The sequence below is a fragment of the Polypterus senegalus genome, chromosome 15 (assembly GCF_016835505.1).
Source record: "Polypterus senegalus isolate Bchr_013 chromosome 15, ASM1683550v1, whole genome shotgun sequence".
Lineage (NCBI taxonomy): Eukaryota > Metazoa > Chordata > Cladistia > Polypteriformes > Polypteridae > Polypterus > Polypterus senegalus.
Window position 1 is genome coordinate 11,729,599 of NC_053168.1, and position 20,886 is coordinate 11,750,484.

General features: G+C 41.1%; 1 protein-coding gene across 1 annotated transcript in view; it reads right to left on the reverse strand.

Annotated features, from left to right (window-relative positions):
* The window catches only part of LOC120515751 (adenylate cyclase type 2-like), a 623,137-nt gene that overhangs the window by 54,160 nt on the left and 548,091 nt on the right, over positions 1–20,886 (reverse strand). Inside the window, exons 18-19 of the mRNA XM_039737035.1 lie at positions 15,196–15,380; positions 1,685–1,769 (exon numbers count right to left, since the gene is read on the reverse strand). Of these exons, the coding sequence (XP_039592969.1) occupies positions 1,685–1,769; positions 15,196–15,380 (270 nt within the window). The remainder of the gene's footprint in view (positions 1–1,684; positions 1,770–15,195; positions 15,381–20,886) is intronic.

A 20,886-nucleotide genomic window follows, 5' to 3' on the forward strand; every position in this document is an offset into this window, starting at 1 on the left:
TTAAACTGGGTTAATAATCTCCTGGTGATTAATCAAAGCTCGAGTTTATTCAGAAATACAAGGCGCCTGCTGACTGTCAAGATGATCGAGTGTGGGAAAATAAAAAAACTGGTAACCCAAATAAACTGATGCGCGTTGTGCGCTAGGACATCATTAACATTTTCAGGATCTATTTTAAGATGGATTTGGAAAGAAACAACAACTGAAATTTAGGAGACAAAAATAGTGATGGCAATGCTAATAGGAAAAAGAAAATATGGCACAGATGATGGAAATCACTCAGGGTCCCCCACCCCTCCGTTTCACATCCTCACCCTCTAAAGGTGGGTTGTCGTTGTGTCTGAAAACTGAAGAGAGACAGAGAGAGACGCGAAACAGTAAAGGGTTAAAACACGGAGACTGATAAGTGGCGAAACAACAAAGCCAAAGGGCAAGATGAAAATCGAGGTAAGAAGGACAAAACACAAGTCAGAAACCCAAGACATCCATTCATAAAATAAAAAGATATTTGTGATATGTTTGGCATCGTATTAATTATTTCTTTGTTGTTTTTTTATCTGCACCTCGAATAAAGAGACTGCTAGTTAAGCCCACAGCTACAGTTGCCTGCAGGTGAAGCACCAACGACAGAAACTGGAATAACCAGCACCTGAGAAACCTGCCAGAAGGACTAAAATTCAAAAATATTACAGTCGTGAACCCAGAGCCCCCCAGTAACAAGTGGTAGCTCATCCAGTTGAGCTAAAGAGATCTTCCCTTGCTCAGTTGACTCAGTTGACCAAGCAGGCCTCTTGACTTCTCTTGCAACAAGGTGTTACAGTTTACAATTTTCTTTATTTTTTTGCATGAAATCTGCCTGCAGTACATGGTATGTGTTTGGTAGGTGGTGAGTTTTCCTCTTTGCTGTTACAATTTAGTGGCTTTTAGATTCTTTTGCTTCAGTTTATGGGATACTAATTCCTGGATAGAGCTTTGGGACTTGTCTGCCTATGATTGTCAAGTTCTCTAGTCAAATGCTAAGGATTCCTTTAGGTGGAAACCTGTGGCACCTATGGGTAGATCTGACCACAGTCTCATACATTGTACTCCCACCTATAAGTCTGTTATTAGGTGGCAACCTGTCACCACCATGACAGTGAGAAAGGAGAGTCTGGAGGCAGACTCTATCTCTCTATCTATTGTCTATGGCATGTATTCAGAAACACCTAGGAATTATAGAAGGAACTCTGACATTACAGCATTGTCAAGGAGCCCAGAAATGATTATCAGTGCCTGGGATTAAAAGCTCTGTCCACACACACAGAACAAGTGTTGAGCTTGGAACCAGGAAGGGAGCTCATCTGGTGTGAACAACTAAAAGGCCACAATGTGGATTGGGGGATAGTGGCATGTGCCTATTTGGTACTATGGGCACTGGACCATCCACCCTGTGTAATAGTTAGGGCCTGATGGGCCCTGAGGGGGTAAAGGTCAGTTATTGGTTTACTTTTTCTGCTGTCCTTTATATTTGCCATGTTGTTTTTAACCTTCTCTTTAATAAAAACCTTTGTATTCTTGAACTTTTAGCTTCATTGGGTCTTTGGGTTCAGGAAATACTTGGGAGCATCCTGGAACATCTACACTTTATAGCAAAGGCAACAGGCAAGTCATTTCTGGTTATTAGCTAAGAACTTTTTGTACTCACCTGCCTTGCCAGCACAAGGAGAGTAACAAAGAATATGAAAAGAGAGACTGAGCCCATCGTTTTGAGATCCTTAAGGACACCTGGCCTGGAAAAGTAATTATGAACAGAATAAAACAATTAATTTGGTGGCAACAACTGTAAAAATTAATAAATAAATGAACATCATACATTTTACTTACAGGATTGACAAAAAAGATGTGAAAGATCAAAATTGTCACATATATTTTGAGATAGATAGATAGATGGGTATGAAAGGCACTATATAATAAATAAACAGTTGTGAAAGGTACTATATAACAGATAGATAGGTAGATAGATAGATAGATAGATAGATAGATAGATAGATAGATAGATAGATAGATAGATAGATAGATATGAAAGGCACTATATAATAGATAGATAGATAGATAGATAGATAGATAGATAGATAGATAGATAGATAGATAGATAGATAGATAGATAGATAGACAGGAAAGGCACTATATAATAGATAGATACATGTGAAAGGCACTATAAGATAGAGAGATACTACCTCACAGTTAGGAGACCTTGGTTCACTTTCCAGGTCCTCCCTGTGTGGAGTTTGCATGTTCTCCCTGTGACTGTGTGGGTTTCCTCCAGGTGCTCCGGTTTCCTCCCACAGTCCATAGACATGCAGGTGAGGTGCATTGGCAATTCTAAATTGTATCTGGTGTGTGCTTGATGTGTGGGTGTGCCCTGTGGTAATGGAGGAATATTTCGGACAAAATTAAATAAATAAATAAATAAATGCGTAAATAAATAAAAGTACTGTGAAATGTGAGCATAAATAAATAATGTGTCACAAAATATGTTTTTCATTGCTTATTTATTTATTTCATTTTGTCCGTAACATTCCTGCAAACCGTCATGAAATACGACTTGAAGTAAAACTGTCACTGTCACTCGTCAAAGTTGAGAGGGTGGGCTCTAACACGCCCTCTAGTTACTGATTGGTGAATCGACAGCACAAGAATGAATTAGAAAACTGCCGATGAAACGGATTCTGCCGAAGATATTACGTATTTCAGAGAGAGAACTGAAGATTTATCGGAAGAAATTACAATGTTGGCGGCCCTTTTAGACTCCGATATAGATGAAACTATTTTTGAAATTATCGAAGAACAGGTGGAACGGACTCGACTGCACTCCAGTTCAGGTGATGCAGTTCACTGCTCTGGACGTCCATCCTTTGACATTCCAGCTGAGTCAATAGAACACCTTCTGTTATGCAGTGTATCGGCGAAGACGATCACAAGGCGAATGAGCCAGTTTGATATACGGTAAGCTGTAACGGCTGTATTAGTTTAGGTACTTTGACATGGAATGCCCAAAGCAGCTCCAACTAATATTTTGAACTGAGTATTTGACCCTTGTTTTACGAGTATAAAGTCAGGTGCATATTCACAGCTACTTTTTCAAACAGCTCTGATCAGTGACAAAGTTGTTAGATAGATAGATAGATAGATAGATAGATAGATAGATAGATAGATAGATAGATAGATAGATAGATAGATAGATAGATAGATAGATTTCTATTTCTTCCAAACATGAAATACTATATCTTTTTTTTTTGTTTTACAAAAGCTGAAGACAATATAAGAAACAAACAAAAACAACCCCATCAAATACATAGAAGAATTACAAAAAAAGAAGAAAACTTCTGACTTGTCTAATCAGAGGCTGGTCACATTCCCAATAAGGCACTATAAAGGCATATTTCTGTAGGTCTGAAGCAGCCCCCGTCTCGTTTCTTGACCCATTTCCGCTGAATAACTTGTTGGCTGCAAGTCCCCAGTGTTGGTGTGTCACAGAGAGGATGTGCTGCATTGTTCAGAATGGCACTCAATTTTGTTTGAATTCTCTCCTCCTCTTCGACCTCCAGGGGGTCCAGAGTGTGGCCAATAACTAAGCCTGGCTTTATAATCAGCTTGCTGATTCTGTGGGCCTCTTCTGAAGGGATGTTACCAGTCTGAAGTCACCAGTTGTGGAAGATGTAAAGGATATCACTACCCACATTGAAGTAACACAGTCTCCTAAGATAGAAAAGGAGTCTGCTCTGCCCTTTCTGATCTAGTCTCTCTGTGTCACTTGACACGATCAGCCTGTCATTGATGTGAATCCCCAAATACTTGTAGCAGTGCACCACCTCTACCCTCACTCCATGAATAGTGACCAGGCTTAGATGCTCTTTGGTGTTGTGAATTTCACAATTCTCAGAATGCAGGAAGCTTTGTCCAGATGGAAACAAGCCTTGTATAGCAGGCAGATAAGTGCATCTTCCTCCGGTGTGCTTAATAAACGTTATCTTCTTAGCCTTTATCCATTATAATTAAGTGTCTAAGAACTTTGTGCGCAAGTCGCTGAGTTCTCGGCCTGGTGACGACAGTTGCAACGCATGCAGTAGTCAATCTCACCATCTTCAGCTTCTGTCTGCTCTGCAGTTGTACTTTTAAGGTGAAGACCCGCCTCTCTCGCACATTCATTGGACAAGACTCCTGTCTTCAATTCCAAAGCTTGTGAGCATGAGGACATGTGGCTTTATTATTGTGTACTACTTTTATTTTCTAGAGGTATTAACTTTAGAATATTTTAGCAAAGAATACATGTGTTTTACACATTGCAAGCATATAACTGGACAACTTGAAATGTGGATTATTGAATATGAGTAATATGAGAGTTTTTTCATGGGTGTTTCGATATTATTTACTGTTACCCAGCTTTGGTCGTCATTTGCTCCCATTGTATCAGAAGCATTGTTACATCCATTTTTCTCGAAACATGAAATTACATTTTTTTCTTGCTCATCACTACAAGCTACTGTATGTGGGGTAAGTAACATACAATCAAATTGAATTTCTTGGTGGAGTAACAAATCCAGCCCATAATCTAGAAACTATGAAAAACTCAATTAATCCATACAAAAAGACAATAGCCATTACAAAATTTGGATTGTAAAAGTGAGCTGGTTGGACAGAAATTCCAAAGCAATGCCAGAGCAGCCATTTCATGTATGTGGTGAGGAACACAGAAGGACCTCAAAGGATCAACTGAATGGCGAAACATCATAAATACATTGTCACACACTGGGGCAGGGGAGGCAACTAAAGAAGGTAGTTCCACACTGTGCCAGGGGGTGGCAGAGTACACCAATCCCTTTTCTTTTACTCCTGCAGAGCAAACACAGGAAATTCTGCCTGAGCCCGATGACACCATTTCTGGTTCAGGGCCCGATGATGTCGCTTCTGACTCCGATGACGTCATTTCCCTAACCGACTTTAAAAACTGCCATATCCCTTCTGCCTATCAGTTCTGTGTTGGACTCTTGTCTGTAAAGATTCGCCGCTCATATTTTTGCTTTATTCAGCCAAAACTTCCAAGTATACGGGGTGGCAGCCCCAAATCATTTTGTGGTGTCAAGCTGTTTCTTTTCACAACAGAAACGGCTAAAAAAGTCTCAAAGAATTGTATAAACAACAAAATAAAGTACAAAAATGAGAGAGGAGCAAACATTTTTAAAAACATCATTCACAAAGGAAAGCACAAAAAACAGTAAACTTAAGAAATACAAGTTTAAAATGATGAAGCGAATTAGTGCAGTGGATCAAGACGGTTATTTTAAAATGAGTTCATCAAGAACACGGGGACACAGTTGTAAATTTCGCACAAACATTAGGAAGTTTTTCTTTACATAAAGAACGATAGACACTTGGAATAAGCAACCAAGTAGTGTGGTTGAGGGTAAGACGTTAGGGACTTTCAGAACTCGACTTGATGGTTTTTTTGGAAGAAATAAGTAGAGAGGACTGGCGAGCTTTGTGGGGCTGAATGGCCTGTTCTCGTCCAGAGTGTTCTAATGTTCTAAACAGTACAGCAAGCTATGACAAGTGTGAATTAGTGAAAGCCGCCCTCATTTGGGGGTTCATAATAAATGTAAAATTTACTTCATGAGGTACAGCACTAATAAAAATAAATGAGAATAGTTCTGAATATTCTCAATTGTAAGATAAAAGTGCCATTTTTCATTCTCTGATGGGGGTCCAGAGAAGGCTACATCCTTAGTAAAGGGCCAACAATCAAAAATAACGTCATATTCATAATCACTGACCTTGAAATAGTCTAAAACGACACCCTACATGTGTATGTTTGAAATTTGTCGTTTTTAACCTTAGAGCAGCGAGCGCTTCCCGATTCATTTTACACTCGCACCCCTTGTGACGTACGAGGCCGATTTCGCACCCCCTTGGTTTGAGAAGAAGTATGAAAAAATATGAGGTTAACGCAGAAAAACAGATCACCAATTGAAGCTTTATGAATAATGGATACTTTATTCGCCATCAATAGTTGTTTTGGTAAAGCCATACTCAGTGTAATCCTCCTTCCATTTTCTAATTTTTTCCACGACTAGCCATGATTAAATGAACGGTAAAAAAGTAAGAGCGAAGCGACGGTGACTTTTTGAGGTAGGCAGGCAGGCAAACGAGAGCACAATAGCACGTGGGCTCGATGTAGTGCGCGTCAAGTCGATCTAAAATGCACGATCAGATTCGAAAAAATATATCTTTTCAAGTTCTATTTGGATATAAGTAGGTTCTATTTAGTCGACAGAAATATCTTACTGTATATATATCTATATATTGATCTAGTTATATCTATCTGGTAGGAATGTAAGTTGAATTTAGTCTTTACATTTCTATGGTGAAGAAAACTTTATGCAATGATGACTAAATTTAACTTACATTCCTACTAAACATATTTCTGTCGACTGAATAAAAATTACTTATATTTAAAATTTAAATAGAACTTGAACAGATACGACAGTTCATAATACCCACGCAGCACTAAGTTCACGTAAGAGCGGAAGTCATCCGTTTTAACACGCAGCGTATTGCACTGATACGAAATAGCCTGCCCATTTATTTTTTTAGGAATGAATAGATAAATTAAGATTTTGCACAAATAATGTTTTTCATTTTTCTTCCTCGATGGATTCTGGCACCCCCAGCAACAGTTGCTCGCAGCGCTGTCCTAGAGGAAAGAATCAGATGTCAGAAATATGATCATATACATGATCAGCAACATAGAAACAGCGCAAAACGATACCCAGCATGCTGATATTACTGATCCACATTCTTTTAAAGTTTTGTGACCCCTTGCACCCCATTAGTGGGTGAACCCCCTGGGATCAGCTGATGAGGCATACACAGCTTCAAATCCTTCTGATTATTTTTTGCTGAAGATACCTATTGGTTTACTCTTTATCATAAGGGCGTCATTTCCTGCACAGAATATGGTCCACAAATGGCCTAAAAATGACTTTTGTTTCAGGTCTATTGAGCCAAAAATAAGGGGGGACCTGAAAAAGCTCAATGTCTTGCATAACTAGACATCAAGACATGCTGAGCGGAATATCATATGTGAGGAGGTTTCTCCTACTGCTTAGTCAGGGGGTGCCGGACAAAATAAAACAAAACTGATTTCAAAGTACAGTAATTCCTATGACCACAAAAAGAATGACAGACTTGAGCCAGAGTTGAATCCTTGGCTGTTCCATAACACAGACCTCTATTTTCTGGATCTTTTTCATTGGCACCAAATTCAATCGTTCAGCTCTCCCACTTCCTTCCTCTTCCTTGGCTATTCCCATTTTTTAGTAGCAGAGGTGTTCCAACCTTCCTGGATTCTATGATGTACCTCATTATATAATCCACCATATGCTGTCACATAGGAACCAACGTATTTAAATTCATGTACCCCATTTATTCACTCTGAAAGCATCTGAGTGACTTCTTCTTGAAGTTCTCCTCTAACCCACATATATTCCATCTTCTTTCTACTTATCTAAAATCCCCGGTTCTTCATATCTCTCCATAGATTGAGCTTTTGTTGCAGGTCCTCACAATTAGATCCATATCATCAGCAAAGAGCATGGTCCTAGGTGCTTGTTCTATGATCTTGTTACTTAGGACATCCAGTATAATATCAAAGTTGTAAGGGCTTATGGGTGATCCCTGGTGCAGTCCCACCAGGGCTTTCTGTAGATCCAGCGCTACTCTTGACTTTGGTCGTAGCCTTGTCATTCATATCTTTTACTAGCCTTACATACTTCACAGTGGCTTCTTTTTCCCCCCATACACCTCCAGAACTCTTGCTGTGGCACCCTGTCTTCTGCTTTCTTCCAGATCTATAAATGTGATATGCAGTTCTTTGTCCTTCTCTTCATACTTTTGCATCACCTGCCTCAAAATGATTACAACATCACTTGTTCCTCTTCTGGACATAAAGCCAAACTGCTCTTCAACGACTGTTGTTTCCTCTCTCAATACTTTCTTTTCTTCATTGTGGGTTTTACGCGATGGTAGTTTCCACACTCCTGTATGTCGCCTTTATCTCTATGAATAGAGGTGAGCACATTCTCTCGCCATGCATCTGGCATCCTTTGTTGACTGTAAATCTTACTCAGTTGGTCCCATAGTAGATCCAACACCTTCTCACCCAGACTTTTCCATATTTCAGCCCGTATCCCGTCAGGTCCAGTAGACTTTCCATTTTTTATTTTCCATACAACCATTTCAACCTCTTTCCTATTTATTCCGGAAGTTTACTTTTCACTTATGAAACTCTCTCCAGACTCTCTCCATTTATCTGCCATACTTTGTTGACTGTAAATCTTACTCAGTAGGTCCCATATTGGATTGACCACCTCCTTGTCCAGACTTTTCCATACTGCGGCTGGTATCTCATCAAGTCCAGCAGACTCTCCGTCTTTCATTTTCCTTACAACCATTCTGACTACTTTTTTATGTATTCCAGAAGTTTTCTTTTTATTTACTAATTCCTCTCCAGACTCTCTTAATGCATCTAGCATCCTTTGTTGACCGTAAATCTTACTCAGTAGGTCCCATATTGGATCCAACACCTTCTCACCCAGACTTTTCCATATTTCGACTGGTGTCCCGTCAGGTCCAGTAGACTTTCCATTTTTAATTTTCATTATGACCATTTCAACCTCTTTCCTATTTATTCTGGAAGTTTCCTTTTCACTTACTAAGCCCTCTCCAGACTCTATCCATTCATCTAGCATCCTTTGTTGACCATAAATCTTACTCAGTAGGTCCCATACTGGATCAAACACCTACTTGTCGAGACTTTTCCATATTGCGGCTGGTATCTCGTCAGGTCCAATAGACTCTCCATCTTTCATTTCAATTAAAACCATTCTGACTTCTTTATTATTTATTCCAGAAGTTTCCTTTTTATTTACTAAACCCTCTCCAGACTCTCTCCATTCCTCTGGCATCCTTTGTTACTCAGTAGGTCCCATAGTAGATCCACTACCTCCTTACCCAGACTTTTCCACACTTTGGCTGGTATCCTGTCAGGTGCAATAATAGACTTTCCATTTTTCATTTTCCTTAAAACCATTCTGACTTCTTTCCTGTTTATTATGGATGTACCCTTCTCATTTGCTAAACCATCTTCAGACCCTCTCCTTGGATTTTCTCCATGTCGAAGTTTTGAAAGATATTCGCTTGAGTTTTCCTTGATTTTAGTCTCACTTCTTAGGACATTTCTATCCTCTCCCTTTTATTTGTGTAATGTGCATTAAATCTTTTGTCTCTATCCTATTTTCTAATAGATAACATTCCCTTAGGGAATGACCTTAAGGCTGTCCCACAGAATGGGTCTAAACTTCCTCAAGATAATACCGCTCTCTGGTGGTACCAAAAAAGTGCCATCTGTTTTCTCAAGGTCAGAATGAAGGCCCTCTAGCAGACCGATTTTGCTGGCCTGAATTGTCCTAAAATTACTCCCATCAAGCGTGTAAAAGATTCTGCTGCTCTTTCTCTGGCATTCCGACACAATTATTCATGTAATCACGTCTAAAGTAGAATTATAATTGTAATAGCCTTTTCTACAAATTAGGTCCAACCGCAGCAGCAGTAACATAATGAGATTTTGTTAGAATGTGCTGTTATATGCAGTTTAACTGGGTCGTTGTGCTCCAAGGATTAGTGAACATTATTATTATTTCTTATTGTAAAGATAATCTGTTGGAAAAATAAAAAAGTGCATCCCAATCAATCTCATTTATTTTCAGAAATCCTCCCTATTATTTCAATATGGGGTCAGGGGGTCTTGAATCAATTCTGGTCATACTGTGTGGAAGGCAGCAACGGAGCACCAGGTTCACAGCAGGGCAGCCTAACTAGGCCAAATCAGAGTGGCCAATTGATATGAACGTCTTTGAGGAAACCGGCAGTGGCATCACCAGGGTTGGTGTCACCCAAGATGGTAACCAGAGACTGACTAAGACCCCCAACAGGCCCCCTGATTGACTTGAGGAATATTAGCTCCTGAACACAGAGCAGCATGCGGACAGCCGGCCATTTAGTGTTGTTAATCAAAGGCACACAGACACTCGATTGATCCATCATTCCCACTCAGTGATTTCAGTTCATGGAAGTCAAAAGTTTCATCGAGTGGCTGAAGGGGATTTCAGACAAAACGTTCACAGACAGTGATTTGAGTGTCACCCACTCTGATGGTGTCAACCTGTCCACACACACCTCAAGCACCCCCGTCACACTAGAAGGCCCAAAACAGGCCCAGTCTGATCTGATATTTACGCTGGGGGAGGAATTTTGCTCATGACCACCACTACAAGGGCTCATGTCAGCCATGTCATTAAAAAGGCAGAAGTGGGACAGGGTTAGATCATGGTGGCATTGTGGGTACACCAAGAAGACCTTGATGATGCATACGAAAAACTGACAGCGTTAAATGGCGTGTTTGGGAGATACGTGAACTTTTCCGACTGACAGATTGCAGGTAAATGGCTGAGGCCTAAAATAACATATCAGTCTGGACAGGAGTGAAGTGCGTTCTGAGTGATTGGATCTTCTGGCTTTTCGACCCCTGAGGTTGTTTAAGCTACTGTTCTTGTTTGAATGATTGATGGGATTTGTTTGCCTTTAAGCATTGTCTAAATTCATTGACACGCATTGCTTTTCTTTTTTGAATTCTTTAACCCTCTAAATCCACTAGGCCGGTTTTCAGGCCAACCACATAGCAGTTAATACCTGAATGGTTGGCATAACGGCCCACCTATCTACTGTCATAACCCTTCTGGCATGAATAATGGCCCATACATAGCTTTTATACAATGCTGCTCTTTAAATCTTGCAGTCCGTTGCTGTAAAGACATATTCCCAAAAGGCCGCTGCACCTGTCTACCATCATAACCTGGCTGGCCGGCATATAGGCTGCTCTAAAAATCTTCACATTTTTACCTCAAACTGTTTATTTTAAATTTTAATTATTGTGCTCAAAATACTGTGGTGATGTATTACAGTGGTGTGAAAAACTATTTGCCCCCTTCCTGATTTCTTATTCTTTTGCATGTTTGTCACACAAAATGTTTCTGATCATCAAACACATTTAACCATTAGTCAAATATAACACAAGTAAACACAAAATGCAGTTTTTAAATGATGGTTTTTATTATTTAGGGAGAGAAAAAATCCAAACCTACATGGCCCTGTGTGAAAAAGTAATTGCCCCCTTGTTCAAAAATAACCTAACTGTGGTGTATCACACCTGAGTTCAATTTCCGTAGCCACCTCAGGCCTGATTACTGCCACACCTGTTTCAATCAAGAAATTACATAAATAGGAGCTGCCTGACACAGAGAAGTAGACCAAAAGCACCTCAAAAGCTAGACATCATGCCAAGATCCAAAGAAATTCAGGAACAAATGAGAACAGAAGTAATTGAGATCTATCAGTCTGGTAAAGGTTATAAAGCCATTTCTAAAGCTTTGGGACTCCAGCGAACCACAGTGAGAGCCATTATCCACAAATGGCAAAAACATGGAACAGTGGTGAACCTTCCCAGGAGTGGCCGGCCGACCAAAATTACCCCAAGAGCGCAGAGACGACTCATCCGAGAGGTCACAAAAGACCCCAGGACAACGTCTAAAGAACTGCAGGCCTCACTTGCCTCAATTAAGGTCAGTGTTCACGACTCCACCATAAGAAAGAGACTGGGCAAAAAGGCCTGCATGGCAGATTTCCAAGACGCAAACCACTGTTAAGCAAAAAGAACATTAGGGCTCGTCTCAATTTTGCTAAGAAACATCTCAATGATTGCCAAGACTTTTGGGAAAATACCTTGTGGACTGATGAGACAAAAGTTGAACTTTTGGAAGGCAAATGTCCCGTTACATCTGGCGTAAAAGGAACACAGCATTTCAGAAAAAGAACATCATACCAACAGTAAAATATGGTGGTGGTAGTGTGATGGTCTGGGGTTGTTTTGCTGCTTCAGGACCTGGAAGGCTTGCTGTGATAGATGGAACCATGAATTCTACTGTCTATCAAAAAATCCTGAAGGAGAATGTCTGGCCATCTGTTCGTCAACTCAAGCTGAAGCGATCTTGGGTGCTGCAACAGGACAATGACCCAAAACACACCAGCAAATCCACCTCTGAATGGCTGAAGAAAAACAAAATGAAGACTTTGGAGTGGCCTAGTCAAAGTCCTGACCTGAATCCAATTGAGATGCTATGGCATGACCTTAAAAAGGCGGTTCATGCTAGAAAACCCTCAAATAAAGCTGAATTACAACAATTCTGCAAAGATGAGTGGGCCAAAATTCCTCCAGAGCGCTGTAAAAGACTCATTGCAAGTTATTTCAAACGCTTGATTGCAGTTATTGCTGCTAAGGGTGGCCAAAACAATTATTAGGTTCAGGGGGCAATTACTTTTTCACACAGGGCCATGTAGGTTTGTTTTTTTTCTCCCTAAATAATAAAAACCATCATTTAAAAACTGCATTTTGTGTTTACTTGTGTTATATTTGACTAATGGTTAAATGTGTTTGATGATCAGAAACATTTTGTGTGACAAACATGCAAAAGAATAAGAAATCAGGAAGGGGGCAAATAGTTTTTCACACCACTGTATGTTGCGGCTCTGCAACTGGATATTATTGTACCAAGTGGCATATGAGAGAGACATGTGAATTGCATTTTTCATTCCAACAGATGGCACACTACAGTCGGTTCCTGTTAATCGCACCACATCGGGACGCGATCATTTTGGTCCTAATAACCGGCTGGTCCGATTACACGAACATGCCCTATACATGTGCAACCAAGGCGGGACGTGCTATAAGTAACATATTAAAATGTCATTATGACTTTTATTGTGCTGCACACGCGTATGACGAACGTACAAACAAGAACTACGTACATGTACATGTACGGTTGCTTACAACTTTGTTTATTGAAAAATAAATCTACAAATTCTTCGAAACAATCTACTCGACACTCAGCATGCGAAGCACAATAAAAAAGGTTACATTACCAAATTCCAGTCAACGTTTGAAGAACTTGTCTAGTGTGATCTGACGCATTCTGTGGACGCACTGCACTTGTTTACGCTCGACTTCATGCCGCCGACTACTGGCGGTCCGTTTTAGGAAAGAAAGGGCAGGCATGTTCACCTCCACTGGTTTGCATTTGATACAAATTTTCCGACTTCCTGACCTTTGAGAAAAGTATAAATTCTCTTGTGGAGCCCAGGGATCCTCCCGATGTCGCTGACCTGCTTTACGTCCACTTTCCACGGGTGACTTGTGGCTTCTTTTTCTTATTCTCCGTCACGTTCTTTGGTCCGATTAAACGGAATTTTGGTCCAAATAAGCGAACAATGTTAGGCTTATGAAATATGATCTGTTTCGGTTCTTTAGGATTCGGTTTCGAATAAGCGGCTAGTCCGATTAGTCGGTGGTCCAATTAACCGGAACCGACTGTACAAACATTTGTAATAATGCATTTTATTACTAAAAATATTTGTGATGCCCCATCTGTTGGAATGAAAAATGCAACAATTTCATTACTACTTGCTTTACAAAATACATTCCAATAGATAGTGCACTGCAAAGGTAACACCAAAGTCTATGTTGATTACTTAGATTTGAACTCATCTTGTCATTCCAACATATGGTGCATCACAAATGTTACTACAGCTTTTATGAATCCCATGCTAAATGAGAAGGATCCAATTGCAGAGCCACGGCACCACATACAACTGCTAGTTTACCTGTGGATGTGATATCACTGCAGGTCTATGTGACATGCTAACCGCACTAATCTCTAACCTTGAGTTACCCCTGATCTTAACTGTTTATACAGTACTACATGCTGACTACTCTAACTCCTAACCTTAACAGCCGCCATGAAACTGCTGGCAACTGACAGACCAAGTGACATATAAAAAAGACATATGCATTGCATTTGTCATTCCAACAGATGGTTCATCACAAACATAAGCACTGCTCCTACAAATCCCCTACCAAGTGATGTATAACAGAAATGCAATGCACTTCAACAGATGGCATATCACAGACATTTGTAGTAATAAGATGCCTTGCACTTTTCATTCCCGCAGGTGGTGCATCACAAACATCAGCCCTATTTTTACAAATCCCCTACCAAATAAGAAGGATACAACTGTAGAGTTGTAGCATCATACATCACTGCAGGTCTACACAAGCAGTTTCACCGTGGAAGTGACTTCACTGCACGCTATACTACATGCTAACCACATTAACCCTGAACATTAAGTTACCCCTAATATTAACCGTTTATACTACATGCTAACCACACTAACCTCTAACCTTCACTTCCACTGTGAAACTGCTGATGTAGAACTGCAGGCCTAGATCTGTGGTGACGTAAGGTGCTGCGGCCATGAAACTGGATATTGTTGTGCCAAGTGGCGTATAACAGAGACAAATGGATTGCATTTGTTATTCCAACAGATGGCATATCATAAACATTTCTAGTAATAATATGTACATTGCATTGGTGATTCCAACAGATGGCACATCACAAATATTACCACTGCTTTTATGAATCCCATGCCAAATGAGAAGGATCCTACTGCAGAGCTGTGGCACCATATGTCTCCGCAGGTCTACACCAGCAGTTTCACTGTGGAAGTGACGTCACTGCACGTCTATACTTCACGCTAACTACACTATCCACTAATCTTAAATTACCCCTAATCTTAACTGCTTATACTACATGCTGACTACGCTAACTCCTAACCTTCACTTCCACCGTGAAACTAGACCTGTGGTGACGTATGGTGTTGTAGCTCTGCAATTAGATATCATCGTATGAAGTGGCATGTAGCCGAGGCATGTGAAGTGCATCTGTCTTTCTAACAGATGGCGCATCACACAAATTTGTAGTGATGCATTTTAGTACTACAAATATTGGTGATGCACCATCTGTTGGAATGACAAATGCAATGATGCTATTACTATATACTGTACATTACAAAATATATTGCAATAGATGGTGCACTGCAATCATTAACACTTAGGTTCATGATGATTATTTAGTTTTCAGGCCGTCTTAGATGCAGCACAGCTAGAATATATCCTGTACAATGAGATGGTGCACAGGTGTCATATCGTACCTTTCCATTATTTGTGTTTTATACAGAAACTTGCTGTATTCATCCAAAACAGAAGAGTGGCTGTGAAGAATGATGACGTTGTAGCCCACGACTGCTGCAAGCATGATCAGCATTTTCAGTTCATAGTTTATCCGCAGGAACACCGAACAGGATATCAAGCCCAGGATGCAGCTGTATATAAAATACTGACAAAAAAAAAAAAAAAAGAAAAAAAAAATGAATGTCTCATTCAGAAACGGACTTTACAATACTCTGTGTAAAAAGTGGTGGAAAACTCTAGAACCCCAGGTACAACTGCGCCATACACCTGTTCTGGGTTCAAAAAGACTGATTTTTATTTAACAAATCGACCTTTCCCAGCTTCTTTGTCCCATTATACCATCACAAGCACACGTCTCCTTCAAGTGTCCCCAGGTGAGTGTTCTTCCTCCATTCCAAACTCCAATGTGCCTGGGTGAGGTGGAGGGCTCATTTTAAATCACATCGGGAGTACTTATGATACATCAGGGCTGTAGTGGGGAAAAAACCTCCAGGTGAGGTGGAGCCTCCACTCAACAGCACCCTCTAGTGGCCATCCAGAACTACAACTCACATGAAGCCCTCCGAATGATCAAATGGATGATGTGCCAGAGGGATGCTGCCATCCAGTGGACTAGAGGAACACACGGCCCCAGGAGGCAACAAGTCCTTCCATTGTTCTTCATCAGTTGTGAGGGCCTTCCAACCAAGGAACAATCATCTACCCCACCTGAGATGCCAGCCCATCATTGACTTCCATCACAATGCAAAATGATTTTTCTGTAGTTAGGGTTTTAGACAGATAGATAAGACAAATAGATAGAAAAGGCACTATAAAGATAGATAGATAGATAGATAGATAGATAGATAGATAGATAGATAGATAGATAGATAGATAGATAGATAGATATGAAAGGCACTATATGATAGATAGATAGATATGAAAGGCACTATATGATAGATAGATAGATAGATAGATAGATAGATAGATAGATAGATAGATAGATAGATATGAAAGGCACTATATGATAGATAGATAGATAGATAGATAGCTAGATAGATAGATAGATAGATATGGAAGGTGCTATTTAATTAATATATAGATTTATATGAAAGGCACTATATGATTGATAGACAGATATGAAAGGCACTATATGCTAGATAGATAGATAGATAGATAGATAGATAGATAGATAGATAGTGTGGAAGCCAGCCCGGACACAGACAGGCGGACACGTTCAAGTCACCCACAACACATTTATTATACATTCTAATATTTACAATTAGTGCCACACAACCCCAAAGTTCCCAAAAGTCCAGGCCACCAATCAAATGCCTCACTTCTCTTCAGGCCACCTCCACTCCTCTCCTCCAAGACCTCGTCCTTCTTCCACCCGACTCAAGTCATTGAATGGAGGGAGGCGGCCCCCTTTTATAATCACCCGGATGTGCTCCAGGTGCCTCCCGACAATCTTCCATCGGCACTCCTCATTGTGGCGGAAGTGCCGGCTGCGCACCCGGAAGCACTTTGGGTGTCCCTGCTCCTCTTCCCCCCAGCACTTCCGGATGTGGTGGAAGTGCTGAGGTCCAGGACTCCCAAGGCATTGGGGTGCCCCCTGGCAGTGACCACGGGCCGCTAAAGGATTGAGCTTCAAAGCTCTGTGCCCGTGGTCCCCATAGGCACAAGGGCGGTCGCATCCACGTGGTCTGGGAGAGGCGTAAGCCCTCCTCCTGTAACTCCGGGGCGTCCCAGCCGGGTCACCCCCCCAGCCACCTGTGACAATAGATAGATAAATAGATAGGAAAGGCACCATATGATTAATAGATAGATAGATAGATGTGAAAGGCACTATATAACATATAGATAGACAGATGTGACTCTCAACTGGAGGTGTAAGGAGAGGAAAGACTCTCATTGTTTTTATGGTTTGAGCCGGGCGTCATTGTAAAAAAGTGCTTGGTGGATTAAAATTCCATTCTTTGAACCTGTGGCTGTGTTGGGCATTACTGTGTCTGGGGTTTGAGGCTCAGTGGTGCCCCCTACTGGTTACAATATGTAAAACTTGACTGTTATGTATTGCTATTTATAATTTAAAATCAGTTGCTGAACTATTTTGTTCTTGGTGTGCTGCTCTTCACTTGCCACTTAGACGTTTGTGAGACTGCAATGGTTTCTTTATACTGTTTCACACACACGAGATGGCGGGTGTTATGTGAATTTCTATGTAGCTGTTAATGGCTGTTAGGTTCTTGTAACTAATGAAGCTGAAATGGCTTTCATTTTGTTCTCTGCTCTTCACTTGTGATGCTCAGTTTTGTACCCTTGTCCTATAACACTTGTTCTCAAATAGACCCTCAGACGGATGTTGACTCAATTAGGTTGATCTCCTTTGCAAGTCACTTTGGATAAAAGAGAGTGCTAGGTGAGTAAATGTAAAGGCTCAGAGTACGGCCGCACACCCTTCGCATTGAGAGGAGCCATTTGAGGTGGTTCAGGCATCTGATACGGATGCCCCCAAACAGAGGTTTTAGGGGGCATGACCGGCTAGGTGGACACCCTGGGGAAGTCCCAGGGCTCATGAGGAGGATTGTGTCTCGGGATCGCCTTTTGAATTGGCATGTGTGGCTGGGGAGAGGGAGATGTGGGCCTCACTGCTAAGACCGCTGCCCCTGTTACCTGGTCTCGGATAAGCTGTGATAAATGAGTGGATAAATGAATGAACTACAGCAGGTGTATTATTGTGAGAAAAATTCAACTTTATATCTATTATCTGTTAATATTATTTTTATTCTTTTTTATTAATTTCAGATCGATTCACAACATACCTGAGCACCATATGGCAAATCTAATCACAAAGTAATAGGAGTCCTCACTGAAGTCTGCTTTTAAATACATTGTAGGCTAAACGATAGCTCATTTGTCCAGTTTGACGTCTGTTCAGACATGACAGACCCCTCAACACTAAGACTCTAACAGTCCCATCAGCCACACTCCTGAGTCTCCACGCCTATTCATTATAACCTTAAGTTTATGCAGATATTCCCTGTGGAGCCTCTTGCTGTATACACTGAGCTGGCTGCACAGTCAATAAAATTTCCCCATCAATAAAGTCTGAAGTTAACATGATCACAGGTTACTGACCCTGACAGAAGAAAGAAGAAAAAAAAGAATGATTCAGCTGTAAGCTTGTTGCACTTCTCCATAATTAGGATGACAAAGCCACTGTGACCCATCATATTGATTGAAGTATTTACAAGGATAGTCATTGGGTATGCAGGTCATGGTCTCCATGTTTATTTCACCACTGCCTGTTCTTCTTATCTAATCTAAGCAGGTCATAGCAAACTCGGATATGGCTTACCTTCTGATTTCTGTCACCTTGTGGGAATTGTACAGTCATGCCAGTCTCTAGTGTACCCCCTACAGGCACCATCAGTACCTACGGAGTCTGCCACCCCTGGTGCTGCTCAGACTAACAATACGTAAGCAAATAGTGCCTTCTGAAGATAGATAGATAGATAGATAGATAGATAGATAGATAGATAGATAGATAGATAGATAGATAGATAGATAGATAGATAGATAGATAGATAGATAGATAGATAGTGTGGACCCCATGGGGTGCTCCAAGTCCCCAAATACCCAACACATCCAGACATGGACACAAGTGTAAAGGCAAAGAGTCTTTTTGTTGGGGGAAACTATTCCTTATCAAGCGTTTCCCACCGCTACAGCCACAAGTAAAATAAAGCACAAGCACAGGAAGAAGTCTTTGTGTTCTTCGTCTCTGTCACTAATTTCTAGAAGGACAACCACCAATGCGACACTCCCCTAATCTGAGCTTTATGGCAGTGTGGCCAGATGATACATGAAAACCCATAGAAAACCTTACAAAAAAGGAAACCAAAGGACCCTAAGACTATGACTGGTCTGATGAAACCAAGATTGAACTATCTGGCCTCAATTCTAAGTATTGTGTTTACATTAACAAGGCAGCGCTCATCACCTGCACAAGACCACTCAAAAGATGAAGCCTGGTGGGGGAAGCATCATGTTGTGGGACTGGGGACTGTGAGGAAAAACACAGTATGGAGATATGCTTTATCAGAACCTACTCCAAATTTACCAGGCTATCAGAGCTCTTCGTTTACCAATTGATCTCTGTCCCTATCCTTACGTATGGTCATGAGCTTTGGGTAATGACTGAGAGGATGACACTGCAGATACAAGCAGCCGAAAGGAGCTACAAGGTGGCTGGGCTCTCCCTTAGGGACAGGGTGAGAAGCATAGACACCAAAGAAAGCCTGGGACTAGAGCTGCTGACCCTCCTTATTGAGAGGACCCAATTGAGGTGGTTTGGATATCTGATATGGGACCCTTCTGGATGCCTTCCTGTGGAGGTTTAATGGACAACCCAGCTGGAAGGAGATCCCAGGGAAGAACTATTTGGGAGGATTATATCTCACAGATGGCCTGGGAAAGACAGTATGAGTTGACAAGTGTAGAAGGGAAAGGGACTTATGGGCCTCACCACTAAGACTGTTGCTCTTGCGACCCAGTAGGAAATGAAAGAATGCATGCTCCAGAGCACTCTGGACTTCAGACTGGGTCAAAGGTTCACAACCAATAACCTTAATCACAAAGCGAAGACAACAGAGGAGTGACTTAGGGACAACTCTGGGAATGCTCCAAGACACAGCCTGAACTTGAACCCAGTCGAACATCTCTGGGAGACTTGAAGATCACTCTCCACTGAACGTCTCCATCCAACCTGGCAGAACCTGAGAGGATCTGCGGAGAAGAATGGCAGAAATTCTCCAAATCCAGGTGTGTGGAGCTTGTCATGTCACATCCAAGAAGACTCCAAAAGTGGACTTGAACCCAACTAAACATCTTTGGAGAGACCTAAAGGTAGCAGTCCAACCTAACACAGCTTGAGAGGAATGGCAGAAAAATCCCCAGATCCAAGTGGGTGAAGCTTATTGCGTCAAACCTAAGAAGCCTCCAGTGCTGGAATGGCTGGCAAAGGGGCTTCAATTAAGTACTGAGTAAAGGGTCTGAATACTAGAGTCAATGTGACATTTCAGTGTTTTTTATTTTTAATATATTTATATTAAATATATTTTTGCTATTCTGGGGTAGTAGGTTTGAGGACAGAGTGAGGTCATTTATGTTAGGTAGATTGCCTAGAGGGGTCTGGGTGGTCTCATGGCCTGGAACCCCTGCAGATTTTATTTTTTTCTCCAGCCGTCTGGGTTTTTTTTTTTGTTTTTTTCTGTCCTCCCTGGCCATCGGACCTTACTTTTATTCTACGTTAATTAGTGTTCCCTAATTTTAATTATTTATTTTGTCTTTTTTCTCTTTCTTCATCATGTAAAGCACTTTGAGTTACATTGTTTGTATGAAAATGTGCTTTAGAAATAAATGTTGTTGTCGTTGTTCACACAATGCGAGAAAACGAATTTAAAGCTGCAAGACCACAAAATGTGAAAAAAGTGAACATGTGAAGGATTTAGCTTCAGCCTAACCTCCGTTTCGTTTGAAACTTACCGATTTATTCTCTGCATGTCTGAGCTCCTTGCGCCTCCTCGCCTACAATGTGGACTGGTAGGATTTTGCTTGGTTGTTTGTTTGGAGTCTTCTGTCGCTCGTTATTCAACCTGCGACTGGCC